This window comes from Anopheles marshallii, chromosome 3 (assembly GCF_943734725.1).
Source record: "Anopheles marshallii chromosome 3, idAnoMarsDA_429_01, whole genome shotgun sequence".
NCBI lineage: Eukaryota > Metazoa > Arthropoda > Insecta > Diptera > Culicidae > Anopheles > Anopheles marshallii.
Genome location: NC_071327.1, coordinates 14487038 through 14508494, shown reverse-complemented (window position 1 = coordinate 14508494; position 21457 = coordinate 14487038). Strand labels below are relative to the sequence as shown.

At 41.4% G+C, this 21457-nt stretch overlaps 1 protein-coding gene across 1 annotated transcript in view; it reads left to right on the top strand.

The window, feature by feature from the left end:
- LOC128713738 (semaphorin-1A) overlaps positions 1-21457 on the top strand; it is a 119083-nt gene that overhangs the window by 74647 nt on the left and 22979 nt on the right. Inside the window, 3 exon segments of the mRNA XM_053808605.1 lie at positions 644-746; positions 18599-18707; positions 20792-20987. Of these exon segments, the coding sequence (XP_053664580.1) occupies positions 18681-18707; positions 20792-20987 (223 nt within the window). The 5' untranslated portion in view covers positions 644-746; positions 18599-18680.

Sequence of the window (21457 nt, the reverse complement as noted above, 5' to 3'; positions counted from 1 at the left end):
CAGTTTAAAAGCAGCTAGTACGTATGTGCATGGCCGTTGTGCAAGCGGAAAATTGGCGTAAAAAGGACGGCACTATCCGTTGTGTTGTTCCATCCCTCCGGAAGGACTCCCATTCCCATTAAACCAGAACGTCGAAAGGATGAAAATGGCATCCGGTGAGATGTTACGTAACTATCGAACGCTCGTTTTGCGATGTGGGATGAAAAATGGTTTGATGTTTTTCGCCACGCTTGACCATGTGTGTCGTGATTGTTTTTTTTTTTGCTGTAGTTTTGCTTCTTGGTTCAGCTTTGCTTATAAACAGTTTATTTTTTGCCATTGCCCACTGTCGGGAGTCTGATTGATGTTATGTTTTTGAAATGCTGCTCCTTCCGAGAATTAAAAAAAGAACTGCTGTTGGAGATGCAAATTTGGGAACCATTTATAGTTAGAGAATAATATCCGATATGTGTTAAAAATATCGGAGCATTACATCTTTTAATATATTTAATAAAAACGTTAAATAAAATCTGGCGCTGACTGAAGCCAATCTTTGGAGATTGAGATTATTTTCCCCTTTTATTCTACTGAACCTTTTGTATCGATTAACCAACAGTTGATTATTAATTTATGCATTTTTTGTTCTTTCCCGTCTCTTTTCCAGCCGATAAAGAGTACCTTCGGTTCCAGGGCAACGAATCGACGAGCGATTATTTCAAGCTGGTGCTGCGCGATCCGAACAGCAACAATCTGCTAGTGGGTGCACGGTAAGTAGCGGACCAGTTTTACGATCACATTATGTATTCCACTTTCACCCGCTGCATTCGAAAGCCAGAATGGAACAGAATAATGCGATAGCGTGAAGGGTTACGCCATTGGAGGATGCTGGATTCTAACGATGTAAGGCCAGCGTGTGGGCGCTATCGGCTTTCGCCGATCGAAACGAACGGGCGAGATTCGATTTATGAGTTGAGAACGGTTTTAAATTAATGCTATGCTCGTAAGATGATCCGAACCGTTTTGATGCTCAGCTCGTTTGAAGAGGTTCTTTAACCTGCGGGTTTAGAAGTATCGTTTAGTTAAATCATTTTAGTTCTAGGCTTTAATGCTAAGAAGTCTTCTTCTGAGTGACATTAGGTAAATATTCTATGAAAGACCCGTCCGTTTTTGTCTTTATGTTGCGATTAACTAATTAAGGAAATCCGATGATAAACATGGAATAAGTTTAAATTAAATAAACCTATTTAATTATGGTTTGCTGGTTGATAATCTAAACTGTACTGAGAATGTCCATAGTTTAATCACAATATCTAGAATTCTGTCATGTTTGCTCTTACGGCAGTAGGTATTGTAAAAGACCCACACACATTTCTGGGCTATTTAATAAAGCAAATTGATTTTGAAAGTTCGTTTATGCCGTCGCTTCCTTCACCTTGCAAGTCCCTCCCGAGCAGACCCATTATTGATTATAAGCACAAACGTACATCATATGTTTTTGTGCAGCAGGGTGAAACTGACTGATTGGATTGGATTGCAAGGATGATGTGCATCCGCTACGAACGTTTCCGGCCACGAGACGGACGACATCGCACTGCTGATTGCAACACGCACACCTACACATGCTAGCGTTATGCGATGAGGAAAAACGTTCTAATGCTACCAGTGCAGTGATCTTCCTGCATTCCCAAGACAGTTCTCCAGCATAATGCAATTTGCTTCCAGTTTCACATTGTTTGCATACTCGATTGGCTTCTAGTTTCCGAAAAGCTGAAGAACAATCGATGAAAGCGGAAAAGTTATACATTCTCACACTAACTGCTGGTGTTGGTGTTCTTTGTTTGGTGGTTTCGTGATTGTAACGTGGAAGTTGAACAAAGTTTTTATTGTTTGCTGTTTTTTTACTTCAGGATGTACGTTTTATTATACCAATGAAAAGGAGATTTTGAAGTTACTTCAACGGTTTAGGCTAGCAGAAGGTTTCATTTAGGCCACTGTCAAGAAGTTTAAGTATAACATTTTGAATACTGTGTAGGATAATTGCAAGTGTATATTAAAGTTTCAAATAAACTTCTCATTTTAACCTTCACTTCATAGTGGCTATGATTGAAGAATAAAGCAAGACGATCAAATGGGTACGAATGAAACGAGTACTTCACTCGGTGAGATCTCTTCAAGTTTGTCCAAAAGCTTTCATGCAGCGGTAAGAAAACTCTTCTTACCACTTCTTGATGAAACCCGCAATACGTCCAACACACTGCAATGCAAAACGCACTATGCATAACTAATGTTTGCATATGATGGCTGCCAGCAGCGAAGCAGTAGTCGGCAGCAGTAGTTTCGATTCGCACCATTAACTATTTCACATTTGAACGGCGGTAGCTGTGGGAGCATTTGTACGTTCCCACCGCACCCAGCGAGAGCAAACTCGTTTTGCGGAGCGGTATTGCATCCTTTAAAGACCATAATAGGACGGGGCATAGTGTGGTTAAAGGTAGCGTTCCGGTGCACTTTTCGGCGTCTGTGCATCTGCAGCATGTGTCGAGCCAGGAGAAGGAATGTGCAATCGGAATGCCACAGTATCAGGGGGATTCTCGCCCGTCTGCATCTGGATCGAAGGGTAGACTCATCAAAATCCAAAACCAACCACTCTTCAGCACGTGTGAAGCGTCATGCAGATGGGGGCAGCAACGAGTCGTTCGGATATCCCCAATCAGGCACTCGCTTCTGACACGCACTCAAAGGAAAGTTGAATTGAAATCAGCGTTCGCCAGCGAGTGGGTGGTAGATGGTGGCGCTTTGTCCTGTCGGTGCCACTAACATGCCGACATTAAAATGGAATTCCTTCGGGCCTTTTGATGCGGTGGCGCAGAGCACGTCTAGGGAAAGGCGATTCGTTTCGGATTGGTCGGTCGCACTTGACAGGTGATGCTGTCCAATCTCCGCTGACCCGTTGACGACGACACGGGAGTAGCCATTTTGAAGAGTGAAATGTGGATAAGTGTGCAGCACCGAAAGTGGAATGTGCTTACCGTGCAGAGATTTGTTCGTGGTGCTGAGGCGAGCCCCATTGGGGAATTTTCACGAGGTTCGGGATCATGAGCTGTAGCGTTCAAGCTATTAATTTGGGATTAAACTATATAGATACTTGAACTAACTATTCTTGAGAGGAATGGGGTAGTTTTTAGGTAAAGTATTTTCAAAGTTCAAATACGAAGTTTTGAGTAGCACCTCTTAAGGTAAGAGAAATTGGATGTTTTTGGCGATTTTTAGTTCTGCTACCAATTACATTCTGTTATCGTTGAGGCATTGCGATAATGGCCAGAATCATACTCTAAGCCAGTTTTTTTGTATGCGTTTTGACGTTTCCAGACTTATCCGCTTACAACTCGCCATACAAATAGCAAGCCAAATTTAGCCTAGGAAAGACAAATGTCAAAACAAAAAAATTGCTAGCTGGTCTGAGCCAGGTTAGGCCATGTTTCCCGTGTGTGAAAAATTTTAACAATTTTTTTGTAATGAAAACAACTGAAAAAGGTTTACTTTATTAATATTATATAATTTCAAATTAACTGAAATTAAAATTTATTTTCTAAACTTTAATCGATTTTTCTCAAATTGTAGTTTCACAAAAATGATCCCTTGTGTCATTCTTTATGTCAAAATGCTATGTCCTTTACGAATCTGTACAAAATGGTACTGCCCGGTACTTGAAATTTTTTGGCAGATACAGGCTTATAGCTTAAGCTTTCTAACTTAGAGTATGATCTACCCCAATATTTGGGAATATTGAAGAGTTGGAAGTTGCGTTAACATGAAGAAATAACAAAGCGGAAGCTGATAACGGATCGTTTATTTTAACTCTTTGATATTATTTCCGGTACAGACCAGACAACCCTATACGTTTGAAGCATCTTAAAGTCATCTTGAAGAGCATTGCAATTACGATCACTCTCATGACAGATTACCTGCTGCAAGGAACTGTTCCATGGCTGGAATGATTTGCTCTGTTTCGGATGGAATATGTTTGTAGACGTAAACATTTAATCGCAAATCATCATCAATCGCCTCTAGGGTTTACCAACCAGCGACTATGTGGATCTTCTACACGGTGATTGTGCAGTGGGTTGTGTTTTTGATGGAACGCTATGGCACAGCATGCAGTTTTGTGAACAGAAAAAAAAAATCACAAGATGTTAGGAAGTCAGTAAAACTATCAACTAGGGTGGAATAGTTCCCCAATAAAATGACTCACATGAAGCGTTATTCGTGACAAGAAGTAGCAAGATCAGAAGATGCTATCAATTTTGCCAATAAATAAATACAATCCGAGCTTCGTCATTCGTTTCGGAAGCGTGTGATCAGTATCGGACCGGTAGTACCTTTTGTTCAACCAAATGGCAAATAGTTCTTCTTAGATTTTCCGATTTTTTGGTTCGATGTTTGCAGAACAAAAGCTTGTTTTTTTGTTTTGTTTTGTTGGAACCTTTCTTTCTGAAATGCTTTCCATTTTGTGTTGGGAAATGTGACGCCATCCTGAACCGTTGCTAGTGTGCTGGGAGGAAAAATACCTTTTTCACAGTATGTGTGTGATGGTGGATAATACTTTCGGCATTCGTAACAGATGATGATCCATGCTTCTGGTGATAAAATTATTGCTTTTCTGAAATGATCATGATGCAGCAGATGTAGCGTTCTGATAGTTCCATATCGTTTCACTTGAATGTTGCGTCAGTAATGTAAAGCTATTCCAATTCAAACCTCTTGCGTGTGAAACTCTCTGGCCGGAGCACGTTTATTGGGATCACTTAGTGCAAACAGACAGTGGAAACATTAGCGTGAAGGATTGTGAAGGAAGGAAAATCTTCAACGAGAAGATTGATTTTGTTCTATCGCCGGTCGGCTGTTAATGAATCACGAATTCAAACATCTTCCGACCTCCATTAACCCTCGTAGTTTCTAACCATTTCTCCCTCCCATCCTACACCCATGGATGTCATGATCGATGGTGACAAATTAGTTTAAACGTGCCATCAATTTGCAGTGAATTTCAATTTCAGCACGGGCACAGTTAGCAAACGAGCGAGAGATCATTTGCAACATTTATCACGAACTTTGCTGAGCAACGGCACTTTACATTTGATAACGGAAGGCGCTACGCAATATTGGTAGACTGTTTTCCTTTAAAGCTGGGTTTGCTCGTTTTTTTTTGCGCGCATCTTCATGTACTGTTCCGCACAGCAAAAAAGCGCCAAATGTCCTTACCCGTTATCTTCACTGTCTATCATCGGCGCAAGACTAATGACGAACACCGGTACGCCTTTCCTCGGGGGATGCTCCACCCGATATGCTTGGGAATTTGGCCGACGAAACAGATTTCCTCGTTCTTTGCACGGTAGCTGTTTGGCAGGGCAAGCTTGGTTTTTGTATTCTCTTCTTGGCGTAGAAGATTTTGACCCAGCTTTTCTTCGCCTCCGTTTGCAGCGTGCGGAGACCCCTTTCGCGCAGAATATTGCACCGTTTACTTCAAAGCCACAGGGCCGTGCGAGCGTGAAAAACACACCGAAAAGAACAGCTTTTCACGATGAACTGAAGGAAAAACAAGCACTCGTCATGATTGATGAGGCTGTCAGCTAGTCTCGCGTTTATCTGAATGGTGTTGATGGAGTTTCCTTTTTTTTGTGTACGCATTCGTTTTGCTTTTCCTTGTTCCCTTCGATGATCATCTTTTACTGCAGCACTGCTTGCTAATGTTGGAGTATTTCTCTGGAGCTTGTGTCTTTGTCACCAAGATCGCTTTGTTGGAAGAATGTGATGGTTGTTTTTAGTGTCGGTCGGAAGCGATAATCAAGATAGTGCTTATCAATTTAAAACAGGTTCATGAGTACGTTGTTGATAAGAAGTATTTAATTTTCTGATGCAAAAGTTAACGACCTGTTACTACCAAATATTGAAGCAATCTGGAGTAAGTGTAGTAGGAAGTGTCACCCTCACTGTAATGTTACTCTCACTGTGAACCAAAATACCGAGGGAGAAATGAATGATTCACCGATAGTTTGCAGAAAGCACTGGGAGTTACCTTATCTTTTCTCGCATCCTTCTTCGCCGAACTATCGAAGGAAAAGTTGCACCACCGTAAATGAGTCATCATCATGGCGCGTGTTGATGGAGCAAAGTCTTCGGTGCTGTACAGCAGTCAGGCGGGAAGGGAACGCGCGTGTGTGCGTGAAACGTACAAGGAAAAGTCACATCCTCTGCATACGTTCCGGATGCGAAGAACATCAGTACGGTAAACATGATCCAGCATCCGTTTGGACGGAAAAGCGGCAAACTTTTCTCGTTAAATGCTATTGAATTATTTGTAATTATCGACCTGCTTTACCCCCTCGGCAGGGCGGGTTTATGGAGACTTTTCCCCAAACCATATCGCCCTCACTGGCTGCCTTTAGGGGAGACGGACGAACGCGAGCAAGTGGTCCTGAGAATGTATGAATTGAAATCAGCTAACGCAGCTGTCGATTTTAATAACTAAACTTTCGGCTAATGCGCTTCCGATCGTGGCTTATTCCTGTGTGGCCCAGCCGGATCACTGCTGTTAAATTCACGGCGGTGAATATGTGCCATCGGTCGGTATACCATAAGGGGGGGCCCGTGTTAGGCGCGCATGTTCCGTCTCGCTTTATAGTTTGATTGAAGTTTAATCCCAGTTTAATTGGCAACATTGCAAAAGTATGCTGCTCAGCGTGGTGTGCAGTTCAGTGTGTCTGATTGTACATTTTTCATATTGTGTACCTATTGTTGGTAGTTTTTTGTGGTTGTTGTTAGCTTTTTGCGCTAAACTATTGGAAAGTTTTCAAATTTCCAAAAAAAATTATCTAAGAAATTGTTCAAAATGCAATATTCGAATCAACGTATATATCGATTGGAACAATATTAAACTTATTTATATTATTGTCATCATTGTTTTCTTGTGTTCTTGAACACTACCCGTTATCGCTCTTCATCCACTATCGCTTATCGCACTTGTACACTGTGCTAATGCTGCCAAAAGTTAAATCATGTGTGCTGCCATAAGATAAACCAAGTATTATGTTAGCCGCTGGATTGGTATTTCTCATTCTCTCTGTCCCTCTTTCCCTTGTGCGCTTGGGTGCAAAGCCCCCGCCTAGAGGTTTTTGCATTATTTGTAATGTTGGATATATTCGCTTGGCATAGTCGGTCCATGGCACTTACGGTCCATTTTCCACGGCAAACAGTTCCATCTGCAACCTTTAGGGATTTAAAGAAGGGAAACCGTCTGAAAATTGCTCCCATTTTGTGTGTGTGTGTGTGACTATGTGAGGGAATACAATTTCTACCCAGATAAGGTAGAACACATTTGGTTGTATTTTGGAGCATGGTGTAAAAAAAGAAATTATTACGTAAGCAGCTGGTGAGGATTGTGTTGTTGTTGTGGAGCTCTTGAATTCTTGGGCTTAAACACCAACAGCATACGGTCGTTGTCCTTGTCTACCCTTTTCTGCCTCTGCTCGAGCGCATAAAGCTTGGGGATGAATTTTTAAGCAGTCCCGTGCGTGTTCCACTCCAGTTGTGTGACAAAAGGCCAAGTTTTTTTTTCTTTGTAAGCATGCATGTTTGTGCGAGAGCGGGAAGGTAAAGTACATCGATTTTTGCGTGGCTAGCATGTTTTGAGATGGTGGCGCAAAAATCGATAAACCATCGAGGCCGAGCACAGGGGGTGATGGTAGCTACAGCATTGATGAAATACCATCGAGTAATGGCGGTTCTTCGATTCGATATGGTTGGCAATAATTCGATTTCGTGTTTCGTTCTTTGTCGATCCGGGAAGCTGCTAACTTTCGGCGGATACTATTGCGTTGGAGGTAAAGCGGGAGACAATTTTATTTTTAGGTATGTGAATCCCGATAACATCGTTCACCATATGTAAGGAAAATTACGTTCTGCAGGCAGATGTACCGTTTTCTGCGTAAAGATTGTCTTATCGAAAAATAATGGAACAGTGAGGTTGTGATAAGTTTACACATGATTTGTTATCTTTAATCTCTTAAATTTAATCCAGTTTTGCGTTCGTTTGGAATTGAATTGAAAATATGGGATGGAATATTTGTTGTTTCAAATTCTCCCTTGATTTATAGCTCACTTACTGTCGTAAATGGTCCGTTGGCTAATTTTCTATATCGTTTAATCGTTATCAATCGAGCGGTAATTGTAACTGCCATTTTAGCTGTGGTCACTTTGTTATACTTCTCCATGTTGGTCTCTCCAGTTGTACTTCATTCGATTGTACGTAAAATTTGATGGCAAAAAAACTTTAACAGAAAACCTACACCACCATTAACCGTAGGCTAAATGCATAATAATATGCGGCCGTTACAAAGAAATTAATTTCCCATTATTTTAAACGTAATCAAATACCCATTTTCGTCCTTGCCGCGAGGTACGTTAGTTTGCAATCAGGGAGGAATAATGGATTCCAGTTTAGCATTGAAGTGTATTAAATTACTAACGCATGGTTTGTTGGTTTGTTTATGTTGTGGTGTGCGCACTGAGAATCGTGAGTGCGATATGGATAATCGATATGCATGTTGCACAGGAATAGCAGAAACTGTACGATAGGTGTTGATCGGAAATATGGTAATTTTCGAAGAATTTATTTCGATGTGTACGATATTTTAGATGTACATTTGAACAGATGAGTTGAATTTATTTAAGCAATTGAACAAGTCTATTTATATTCATACTAATCTCACAGACGAAAACAGTGGGAATGGAGGTCGGAAAAAAAAATTGGAAATTAGTATAGATTTGTTCATTTACCATGCTTTCCATGCAAAATGTTTCCAGGGGCCCGCGTCACCAACATATGGGTGACGCTCTTATGCATTTAGAAAAAAAAACTATTAGTTTGCATTTTTACTACGGAATCAATAGAACAACCTCCTTACTAATAATTACGAAGAACAACAAAACAATAATTTTAAACCTTCGCCACCTTTCACCTGCAAACCTGATCATTTAAATTACTTAATAATAATAACAATTTTTAATAATATAACAACAATAATAATTTAATAAATTCAAACCGTTTAAAATTAAAATAAAAAATAAAAATAAAAAATTGTACATTTGGATGGCTCATAAAGTTTTTTTAAGCTTTTTTTATTGAAAAAGAAATTGTAGCATACTCTTCGCTATTTGTTGTCAATTCCAATTTTAATCGATTTGAAGCAAATCTGTCAAAAAAAAACCTTCAGAGAAGAAATAAACGGAAGCGATAGACGGAAAACATTATTTTTTTTTCCAAAATTAAGGCTTAAATATGCCAGTAACTTTATACAGTGCCTTCAGTATATCATGGCAATAATGCTCAAATTAATATGCAGTGTAATTAATATAGTTTGGGTATGAGGTTGGGAATTTGAAGCTGTCCGTAGTTTAATGCAGCACAGTACGATGTTTTTTTCTCTAACATCTATCAAACCCCAAATTGATTACACACAGAAAATGATTATTTTTATCTGTTTTAAAAGTACACAGTTTAATATGTTCATGTTTGGAAACTTGTAAGACACATTGCATAGCCGTTAGAAGAAAATGTGTTAATTATTTGCAGGGAGTAATACGGTATATTGTGAAAATTTTCAACATTTCTCAAAGTTGCATCTGTTGAAACATTCGGCTGATAAAATTGGTGTGCATGAATAGGCTGTCCAATCATCAGCCGCTATTCAATCTGCCCAAAAAGTGTGAAAATGCCCTTTTAATCAGAAACAGAAAATGAATCCATTCATTCAATTTTTTTTTCATTTTTCTCTGTGTAACGGGTAGGCAGAACATGCATTATAAAACTACCCACTTCCAGGAAACAAATGTGGCAAGATTTTCGTAAAAATTAAAAATAATGAGCTGATTGGTTTACATTTCCAAAAATTTCTTCGAAACAAGCATTTCAATGCAAATAATCATCATGCAATGAAACATGAATGGCGAATGCAAACATCAATAAGTAATTACGAACATCAATAATTATTATTGTCAAAGGTTCACGTTCATCAGTGGGTAGTCTTCCGTCACTACTATCAGAAACACCGTAACGCCGTACCTGATACACTGATGTCATCGATAATTTTAGCAAGGATCTCATGTTCCCACACGCCCGTGCCATCTCGCAACCGTTCCGCACCGCACGCGACCGTTGTAGTGTTCCATATCATTAGATTTTAATGCTGGTGGCGTGCTGGGGCACCGGGGCGTTTGGAATCCATTTGCATTTGCAACGTGTGATACGGTACACGAACTTGTGCGCTTGGACACGGAACATGCAAGTCAGCGAAACATCGAACCATCAGGCTCCCGTCGCTCATCATAATCAACGATGTTCGACGCATATGCTCGTCTCGGCCGCACGTGACTGTTACGGGGACGGTTCCGTAGAAAATCAATACGAACAAAATTCCCATTCCGCCAGACGTGCGGGAGTGTGGCATGGGGCCAACGCGATGCCGGAGCGCAGGAACGCACACTAGAGGCTGCATTGCAAAAGGATTCACGCTATACGCGTATGTGTGGGTTTTGCGTTCCGTTTCACGCACGGTACGCCCGATAGCCCAGACGTCCATACATAATGCAACTAAATTATTGATCAAATAGCCCACACCCACTCTCGTTGGGGGCTTTGACACATTTGAATCAGGCTTTAATTTGCTTACGGAATATTAATCACTTAATGAACGTATGAGTGTATGGGTGCGTTCCGGAGGTGTTACTCGGACCGAGTGTGGGCTGTGTTTAAAAATGTATCGTTGTCGAGCTGTTCCTTTTTGGTGCGATACCCTTTTTATAGCACCAATCTGCTTTTTGGAGGTTATTATTTAAGCAAAATAAATTCGAGACTCATAACTGCCGCGTTAATTGCAAATGTGTAAAAAATTTGTATTTTAAAATGTATTCTTTTCCGCCACGAATAGTTTAATATGCGTCGAAATTCAATTCTTCATGGTATCTTCAAAACATCTTTAAAAAGTAGAACCTTCTCAATTGCCTTACGCTACTTGTTGGCAAACATCTTAAGAAGGCGAATAAGAAAAAAAAGCAGCACCGAAGGAAGATGGAAACAAATTGCAAAGATCTTAATTATCGTGGAATATGAAAAGAACAACCTTTCCGCCCCGCCCCACTGCCTGCCGCCGTCTCCTTTCGCGGATGCTGCTTCCGGTCAGCCACGCCCGTTTCGTTCCGATGGTTTTAACTTTGTTCGGTTACTAATTAATTTCTGCTGTTTATATCTCTATTAAAAAACGTGACTGAATGAAAAACGAAACCACCTACCCTTTTGCCAATCGCATTTGGGAAGCGGCGGAGAACCCTCACCGAGGAAAAAGGACCGTCCGCATTGGGTAGAACAAGGGATTTTCTAACATTTCCTAGTATAAGCTCCAGCGGGAGAATGAAATAGAGCACCGTTTTGGAGGGAGGGTGGGTACGTCACAGTTGGGGGGCAAAGTTTTGCGATAAATTTAATAACTCCTTAATAACTTCGGTGTCGGTACCGGGCGGGATCTTGATTGAAGTGAAGGGATTAACAAGACAAAAAAAAAACGTGGGGGAAGGAAACACGGTTGGGCATGACGTAAGAGCGCGCTAAACCTTTCATTTGTCCGTGTGGTCGCATTTGTTTTGGGAAGCTAGGTTGTTAAGCCCAAATTGGAAGGCGTTAGAATTGTTGCTTTCCACGAGATTATGCATTGCTTGATGAAGATTTAATTAGACGTAAAGCTAGGCTGGAACTTCTGTTACAGGAGCGTGCCCTTTGAGTTTGTTCCATACATCTGTTAGTGGTAAATTTTGGTTGTATTCTTTTGAGATTGTTCAGAGCGATGACGGTGGCTCGGTAGCATGATGGTGATGGCGCCGGTCTTCACAAGAAAGGAACGGACCAAAATCTCATCTGAACCAAACCCCTGTACGCCGGATTAACTATCCCGCTACGGGTAAATAATGTCATAGAAAGCCAAAGTGGTTGTTGTGCCAATGAAGAAGCAATTGTTGTGGTGTTCAAAATGGAATAATTATGTTTTAAATGCATTTATCTTTATGCTACAAAATCGAATCTCGAAAATATTGTTAACATATTTTTAAATCCTGTATTTAGAACTTGGTCTATGGACATTGATAGATCTTAGGACACTGGAATTGGTAGCACTTAATTAAATTGTAATTGTCACTTATAGTTCTTCAACATAATTAAGAATATTTATTTCTCTGAATTGTAATATCATCTAAACGCTGCTCAAAGCAAGTCCTCCGTGTAATTGCTCATGGTTTTCAAAATATTCCACTTACCATTTAGTTAAAAGCGTTCATGTAGTGGTTTGTTTAATGATTTCTAGTTATCCGGCGGTCTGGGCAATGGTGGTTCGAAGAATCCCGTAGCGTTCAGTGTTTCATTAACCAGAGTGAGAGATAGCTTCTTCTTCACAAATGTAGCACACTGCTCATTACGGGGAACATTTCAACTGCTTCCAGCTGGCTGACTTTTGACGCGATTACGCGAAAAACCATTAGTGCCGGTTGAAACGAGCAAAACTAACTTGCACGTAAAAATTGCTCATCCACGCGTTGAAACCCGCGCCATGCCAAAACCATGCTCGTGAGTGTGGCGGGCGATGAACGGGCGTGGTACAAAAGTTGAGCAAGAAACGAAAAGAGCCCACGGTGCAAGCTTGGTGCGGGCGAAACATCCTATTGACGAGTGTTTAAATGAAGGGGGTAAAACTAGCGACTTAAGATAGGTTCATGCAAAGTTACGTTGGATCCACTTTTTTTCAATGCCCAAAGCGCAATGCTTTCGCCCCCCCCACCCCCACCCCGCCGATCAACGTTTACCACCATCCATTAACCTTGGCCTGGATGTGTGCGTTAGCCACGGAGCAGTTTCCCCCTAGACAAGCTGCCCTTAAATTATAGTCATGTTAGAGAAAAGCACAGCACCAACCAGCGCAAGAATTTCTCCAGGAAGGCGTAATTTATCGTCCCGTGATTTATGCTCTTTCATCTTATGTTAATTAAATGAACGCTGCTATAAATTATTAACCGAGCGCGACAGAAGTCACACCGGATCGGTCTTTCATGGGAAGTAAGGAGTTACCGCTTTAACGCTTAAGTTACCGAAAAGCTCCTAGCGGGATCTTGCTTCACCTTCACCTTCACCAGTGGTGTAGGTGTGATGATGAATTTATTGGAGCAAAAACAAAGTATTTCCCGTGAAATGGCAGTTGAGCTGATTGGTGGGAAAGTGAAAAAAAAAAACATAAAAAATCCTTGTGAAAACTATCCATGTGGATACTCCTTTAACCAAATTGGATATTAAAAATTGTGCATTAGAAAGGAGGAAGATTTTCCTGGAACAGTCTACCACGGCAAGCGGTAAGTTCCGATTCTGATTATTTTTGTACTAAAAAATCCAGAACTGTGTTTAAGCTCCCCACATTTTCTATTTTCCTGTCAGTCAAATGTTGCGATCGTAGTTAAAATATTTATTCAAACTGTGTTTGTCAGCAGGTTGACCTATTCACAGTTGACTGGGCGCCTCCATTTTCCCTCGCATGTTACACAAGATAATTTCTTCTTGAGAAATGGCTTACGTAAAACGTCGTTCCGTGAAAGCATATGTCTGCGAACGATGAAATCCATCGAAAGCTCGGCAGTGCAGCAAAAAAAAAAAAAAAAAAACACCCAATAAAAATACGATCCTCAGCGTGATCTTCGCCAAGTACTGTCAGTAGTGGTGCTGCTCCTTAAAGAAACCCACCGAAAGGAAGTGAGATGATGCGATAAACTACATCGCTTCTATCACCCAGCAATGGTGGCATGAACGGCGAAAAGATACGGTAAAGTGACATTAAACATAATGTACCATAAAAAAGCTTATGTGTGTTAGATGCAGCGAGATGATATCGCGCTCGCCACCGGATGCATCGCATCTGCAACCGGTGGACGGCAGGAAGGATTAATAAAAATGCTTATGATGCACTTTTATTGCATCATTCTCGAGTCCAACAGCGGGCACGGGGCAACGTCGGAAATATGTACGGTGCAGTAATATCCAAATGAAAATCAAGTGGGAAAAGTTTAAAAGTTATTGTATACACACGGTTGCTGATAGTTGTTCGTTCCTTAGCAAGGGGCAGTATGAATGTTGGGAATGTTATTCCGATGCACGTTGGACACGGTACGCGCTACTTGCAGTTGGCGCTGCATGCAGAGTTCCGGTTGTTTGAGTACGAATTTAATTAAACTTTTGCTGGCAACTTTTGACACTTGTGCGGCAGAGTGGAGACAGGGTATAGTTGCACTGTTTAGTTTACCCTGGCAAATGGATGAGGTATTACATTGATATGCTAAATACTACAGATTTAGTGTGGTATTTTAAATTTTGCTCAAGAAGTATTTCAGAAACGCCCTTATGTTTTTTTTGTATGTGTGTGAATTGAATAGTTTAAAATCTACCACTGCCAACAAGCAGTGCTCTTTAATGTTGACGGAAACGTGGGCACCTCCAAAAACCTCGCTATTCAGTCAAGTGCCAGCAGTACCATCGTCCGCTCAATTCAATGCACCGTAAGGACACGTACACGATGGTATGCGATCACCTCTCCTGGAGCGGAACAACTCGAACCATTCGAGCTACGCTTGGAAAAACTTGTTGCCCCTGACCGTGTTTGGGGTGGGTGGGTGAGTGGGTGGTGTAACGCTGTCGGTTCTCGATGCTTCATGAGGTTTACTGAAGTGAAGTGATTGATTATTTACCGACGTGTGTACCGAGCGTGGTGCAGGTCCGGATGTGCACCCGGGCACATTTCCTGGGCAGTGGACAAACAGGCGACGAAAGTCATGCACACGACGAAGTACACACGTTGCCATCGTCATCCTACCCATTTGACCGTTGGTAGCAAGGACACGGCCCAGATCGGTTGCATAAGAGGTTGGGTGCTTTCGGGTTGGGTTCCAAGTTTTGAGTGTACCCGGTACTTGGTGGTTTGGAGAAGCTCCTACCAAAACGCATGCTTGAGAATGGCCGGAAGAAAAGCCAACTGCAGCCAGCACACACACAGTACAACGGTGTCGCCTCGACTGTGGTGCCGGTACCCAGCGCCTTTGCAAAATCATGCTCACGAAGAATGAAATGGTTCTTCTTCCCTGCCGTGTTGTAACGGGTTGTAATGGACTCATAAAAGCAGCAACGCAAGTCCGAAGCTGGTGACGGTTGATAGGCGCCCTACGGTGGTAATTCAGTGTGATAAATTAGTTTGCTTTTACTCGTGAAATGTGCCAGTGGAAGCAGAATGAAAAATGATTACCGAGACGGTTTCGCCCGCCAGAGTTTGCGGGGGAAGAAAACAAAAAAGGGTGGAACTGTCACAATGGTGGCTGGCAGTACGGTAGCTGGTTGAAACGCTTTATGACATCTCTCCCTCGACACACGGTGCCCCGGCTGGCATTTGTCCATCCGCTGTAGGGCCAAGATGTGGTGCGAGTTTTCGGCACATGCGAGCCGGTTCGTAGAATCGAGAATAATGTCGCCAAAGTGATGGAGCACAGTGTCAAAGCGTTGTTTGTTTTCTTTTTTTTGTTGTTGTCCGTTGGCCTGGCTAGCGTTGGACAAAGATTCTGTTTGGGTACAGTGCTAGTGTAAGGGCGAGTTTTGAGTTAGAATTTATTCTCATATGTAGTTTTCTGTGTTTTTACGATAAACTGAATAGAACATCTAACAAATTACATGAAGTTACTATTTATACGATATCCTTAACATTCTTGAAATATCTTGTGCGACTCTAGCTTAAAAATTCTTTTTATATGTTTTAATATAATTACTTCGTTTAACTACGCTGTGTACTCATCCAGATGATGTCTACGTATCTTACGAGTAAACATTGCACAACAGCGGCCAATAAATATGCACGGTTTCTTCATTAACCTCTGGCTTGCAGGGCTCGATGGGGTGAAGAATGCAATAAAACATAACTGCACTTGACCACCCCAAAAATCTCCCATTTGTTTTCTCTTCAACCATCGTCAGCGAATGCCTGCGCAAACATGTGCTTGGGAACGATGTTTGTTTATTGATTTATGGTGACCTTCCGTTCTCATGTCTGCCGATGAGGGGTTTCGGTTTGACTCCATTCATTCGCGCGACTCTGTGTGTATGCATTTATACGCAAAGTCAACACCGTGCGCATAGTCATACACAGTAGCAAACATGTGGTACGGGTTGCCTTCATAAATTAGCATTAATTGTGAAAGTTTAAAGTCTTCAAAACTATTGCGCTTAGTGTCGTGAGCGTGTTGATTGGCTGTCGGGCGTTTTTTGAAGGCATTTTCTTGAGCTGCTGGCAGCGCTAACCGATGGTAGAATAAAGAGAGGGGGGTTCTTGTCTAGCTTCTCCAATAGAGCACACATATGGAATGGCATTAATTCGATGCTTCGTACGTATCGTTCTTAGAATGTATGGCTCGACATCTCCACCGTACGGTGCGCATTCTTTTCGACGGTTGACTAATTTAAATTGAGCGACGCATGTCCCATCACTCGGGAACGATTTTGACAGAGCGCAGGGGCGTCATGTCAAAATGATGTGCGATTCGACGGGCCCGGATGGGCCGAACAGTTCTTTCACAGCATCTAAATGGAATTTTGCTGTATGGTGTTCGAGAAAACCCGCCCCAGAGCGCCCACCTCACTTTCGGCACCCATCGCTATTGCGCGCGGTAGTTTTGGGTGTGTGTGTTTTTTGAAAATTTGAGATTCCATCACGATCATCAGCAGGCATCCCCCGACAACGTATCGTGTGCTGGTGGGCATATGTGTGACGATACTTGAGCCCCCCGCTTCTCCGTTGTCAGCTGATGCTGGTGCCTGCCTGGGCTGGCAGTTACAAATTGATGTAATGAATATAAACGTAATTTATGACGACACCTAATTGCTGTCTGCTGTGTAGAATATTACCCGTGCCTTACCCGAAATATTTAGCTTTTGGGATGATTGTGCGGTTGACACGGTGTGGTTCACTGGGCTTGTGTTTGACAGGCTCACGGTCGTGGTGGAGGGGCGGGGAGGTGGTTTGACATTATGATGATGGTTTTTGCAACATTTAATGGACTGCTTGGATGGTTTGCTTCTTTCCCCGGTTTCGTTTGCTGCTCAGATAAATGGTAATGTACGGAAAGAGGTATCTTTGTATTTTTATCGCTCAAGACGCTTCCGAGGACACACTGTCAATTCGGTTGATAAGGCGAACCCATAAGAGGAAAAGGATCAGCTGGACTGGCAGGATATTGGCTTCCACCATTATTTAAATGCTAACGCACAAAGTCTAATGAGCAAGACATTTAGTGTGTAATTTATTGATACAATATGTGTAACAGGCTACACTTTCCGGTTAATGATTGTGTTGGGCTATAACTTTGGCAGGATATTCATATAACAACAATTTTATCTGTAACTGCTAGAATATTCTTATTTTGAACAATTTTATCTGCAACTGCTAGAATATACTTATTTTTGACACCATATATTCTTACCATATATTCCATAACAATCTTAAATAAGTAATTAAAATATTGCACAAATATTTGAAATAATTTTAAAAATTCATCACAGATAAATTTTCAGTTCAATTTCATATAAATAGTATACTCCTCTCCCTCTTTGGCATATAATAAACCACGCATTATATGATATGTGGTTTCATGTTCATGTTCACTGTGCGCAATGCGCTGAACAAACTACACATGCCTGCATTTGAAATGATTTAAACCATTTTCCTTGTTCTACCGAAACTGGTAAATGGTCTGTGTCCGACTGCAAGCGCGTGTACAGGTGTTGAAAATCACACACTAAAGCATAAAATCAGCTACAATTTACCTTCGTTTGCACACACACACACAACCACTACTACCTCAGCCGTAGGTGGTGGTATTGCCGCTTGAAGAGACATTTTCCGCCACTCGGACACTCGGAAGCACTTGGCACTGGGAACGGTTTTCCATACGTGCCGTCGCTATTGTGTTGTAAACTGGCCTGCTTTTCGAAGGATTCGGATTGCATTACGGCTGGAGGTATGTAGCGGGACACATTTCTTTTCATTTCGACCGTAAGGTTGCTTTTGCACACGGAGTGAAGAGTCGTTGATTGCAGGAAAGCTAGTTACGTCCCACGGCAAGTTGATGCAACAGAGGGGCATCTTTGCATTTGCTTATTTGAACAGGAGAAAGTTCTAAAGCTCTTGTTATGTCAAATAAAGATAGCTAGCGAGCAAGAGACTTCAGCTCATGCGCCAGTCAGCAAATGTAAAAAGAACCAAAAAATGTTTAACTTTTTCTTCCCGAAGTAATCGCCTAATGTTGTGGGACTTGCCATCTTCGCTGGGTGATAAAATTTCCACAAATTGTACCATAAAGCTTCATTATCCAAGCGTTCAGCGTCGTTCTTGTGTAAACTAATTGTGATGTGCGGTATATCTTGCACACCTAATCGACGTGCCCATTTTTGCGTAATTTAATGATCTTATATTCTCTTTTTCTCTCTTCTTTTCCAATGCAGAAACATCGTCTACAATCTCAGCATCTACGATCTGGCAGAAACGACGCGTCTCTCGTGGTATTCATCGGACGACGACATCAAGATGTGCATTGTAAAGGGCAAGGATGAGGTACGTTCGTGTGGCCATTTCCATTTACTCGAGTGAAAAACTTCCAACCAGTGGCCTGGGTTGGAAAGGTTTACTTTCATTAGGGCCGGCTTATCTGGGGGGTTGGCCGATTTTCATAATGTAGCTTCTTTCTTCGTTTCGGTTTCGGTTCGTTTTGGCGATAATCAGGCTTTGCAGTGCGCTCTAATCGCTCATAAACATATACACAGGGTGGATTATAGGGTGGCCCAGTCGCCAAGCAAATGCTGGTAGTGGATACTCAATGTATGTGGCTGATGATATTTGTGTGATTATCATATCTTGAAGTATCAGAAACGTTCATAATAATTAAAATTGTGATAAAAGTTAATGAAACGGTTGTTTATACTTTATTTGTCTCTTGACACACGATTACTTTATTGCATACAGATAAAAGATCAGAATATCGGCAACAAATATTTATACACTTTTATTAATGCCAGTATATTAGCGGGCCAGCTATACTTATTTGTTCTGTTCGTTTAGGAATTCAAAAATGTCGCTCCTGCCATCTTCATTTTTCTGTCAACCACTGTATATGTGTTCTGTACCACCGGGCTGTCATGTTGAAGGACGGTTTCGGGGTTTTTTTTTGTACCAGACAGAAATGCAAAGGATAAACAAAGTTTCGGGCAGACCAGCCGCTAAAGTTGTTGCTAACGATTTGGTTATGCAAATGACCTGTGATAACATGTACGGCTCACAATGATCACACCCCACCCCACCGAACCGGGTACGAAGGGAGAAAGGTGTGCCTGTACGGGATTTTCCAACCATCCATTGGCAGTTTCCCCATCCACTGCACGCGATGCTCTCATCGGGCTTTGTGTGCCCCGTGCTACACGGTTGGGACTGTGTTGTGTGACCGAAAGCAATTTCGGCGCGCGCGTTTCTGTTTGCTTATGATACTAGTTGCGAAAATAATAATCCATAACGGGTGAGGGTGAACAGTGGCGATCGGTGCCGGGAGGGGAGAAAAGATATGACTGTCCAAATATTCTATCTCACCATTCAACTTAATTAAAATTATTCCAGCTGCACTACAAGCCAAAGCAGTGGAAAACTGTTGCGAGAAGAGGGTGTGTAACACCATCTGTGTGTGTTTTTATATTCTGGGAGATTTTCAATGAAGGAGCAAACAAATCTTATCTATCCCGAGGACAAAGACTGTTTTCTTTTGACCAATTTCTGAAGGGAACAGTAGCGAATAGGGTGTGCACTAGCTATCGCAAAGGATGTAGAATGTGTAATTTTCGTATAATAAACACATGAAATCGTTAATTGTGGAGTAGCTTTCAGTAGAATTGAATTTAAATCGGCTGCCAAAGATTCCAGAACCGTGCACAATAGTTAATGTGTATATTTTGGTGTTAATTATTAAAAATGTTTGAAATTTTGGGCTTTATCGAGTGTTTGCTGCTGTTCTTTGTTGAATAAAACATATATAATCTTTTGTGGTCGTTAAAAAGTCGATTTATCAAATGTCTGATCAAATGATTGATCTGAACTAATGTTAAATTTATAAGGAGAATTTTTAGCAACTATATAACTAAACGAAAACAAATAGTTATAAATGTGTTTAAATTTAACTAAAACATCATGTTTTTTTCTCTGAGAACCGTGGGTGTGGTTCATTGCTATATTTGATTTCCATTTCTTTGAACCAACATCAATTAAGTTCGTGTTTGTTAAGCACGATTGAACTAGAAACAAAAACAAATGTCTCAAAATGTGATTTTATGGATTTTGATGCCCCAAGGTGTGATGGGCGCAGTGTTTGTTTGCTAGCAAAACAAAACAAAAAACACTCATAATTTAAACGAGTTTGCCGCTTATGTGCTGCTGTATTCTAAAATGTGTCGTGTTCAGTTCCGCTTTTGTGTCACACAAAAAGGAACAACAAAAACTGGTCAAATGCTCCGGTTGTTTGTCTTTCATTCGATTCCACCGATAGTACCGGGGAAGGGGGGGTGGGAATGTAACAGACTGGTGAGAATTTAGATAAAATTAATCATTGCCTTGTTTCTTGTTTTCCTTTGTTATTTCACATGCTCTCGGTTCCGTAGGATCTCTGCCAAAACTATATCCGGGTGTTGGCAATCCCTGCCCAGGGATCGCTGCTGAGCTGCGGGACGAACGCATTCCGGCCGATTTGCCGAACGTACTCCATCAATGGTAACAACTACTCGATGGAGACGGAGAAACCTGGCCAGGCAATGTGTCCGTACGATCCAACCCACAACTCCACCGCTGTGTTCGTAGGTAAGTGTTGAAATAGTTAAATTTAAGCGAAACATAAAAGCTGTTTTTATTTATTTTTATTTAGCTGGAAGCAAGTTTATATGTTTAAGCATTTAAATTTCAGTTTTTTAATATATCTACAATTTATCATAATTAATATTGCCCTGGTAATGGTAATTACAATTAGGGCAGGACGACAACCCCATCGGGATCAAGTCCCCCGTATCACGCAGGACTGACTATCCAGCTACTGGTTAATAATGTCAAACAAAACTAAAAATGGTTGACCTAGATCTCTTGAGCGTGTTGTGTCTCTAAATAAGAAGACGAATGTTAATTGGGTGGTAATTAATATGATGGTTGATGCATTATGTTGGATATTTATTTATTATAATTATGACGGCTCGTCGCCGTATTATCAGCCGCATAGGGGCGGTGGTGAGTACAAATTTCTCATGGCATTTCCTCCTATCGTTTTGCCTTATCCCGGG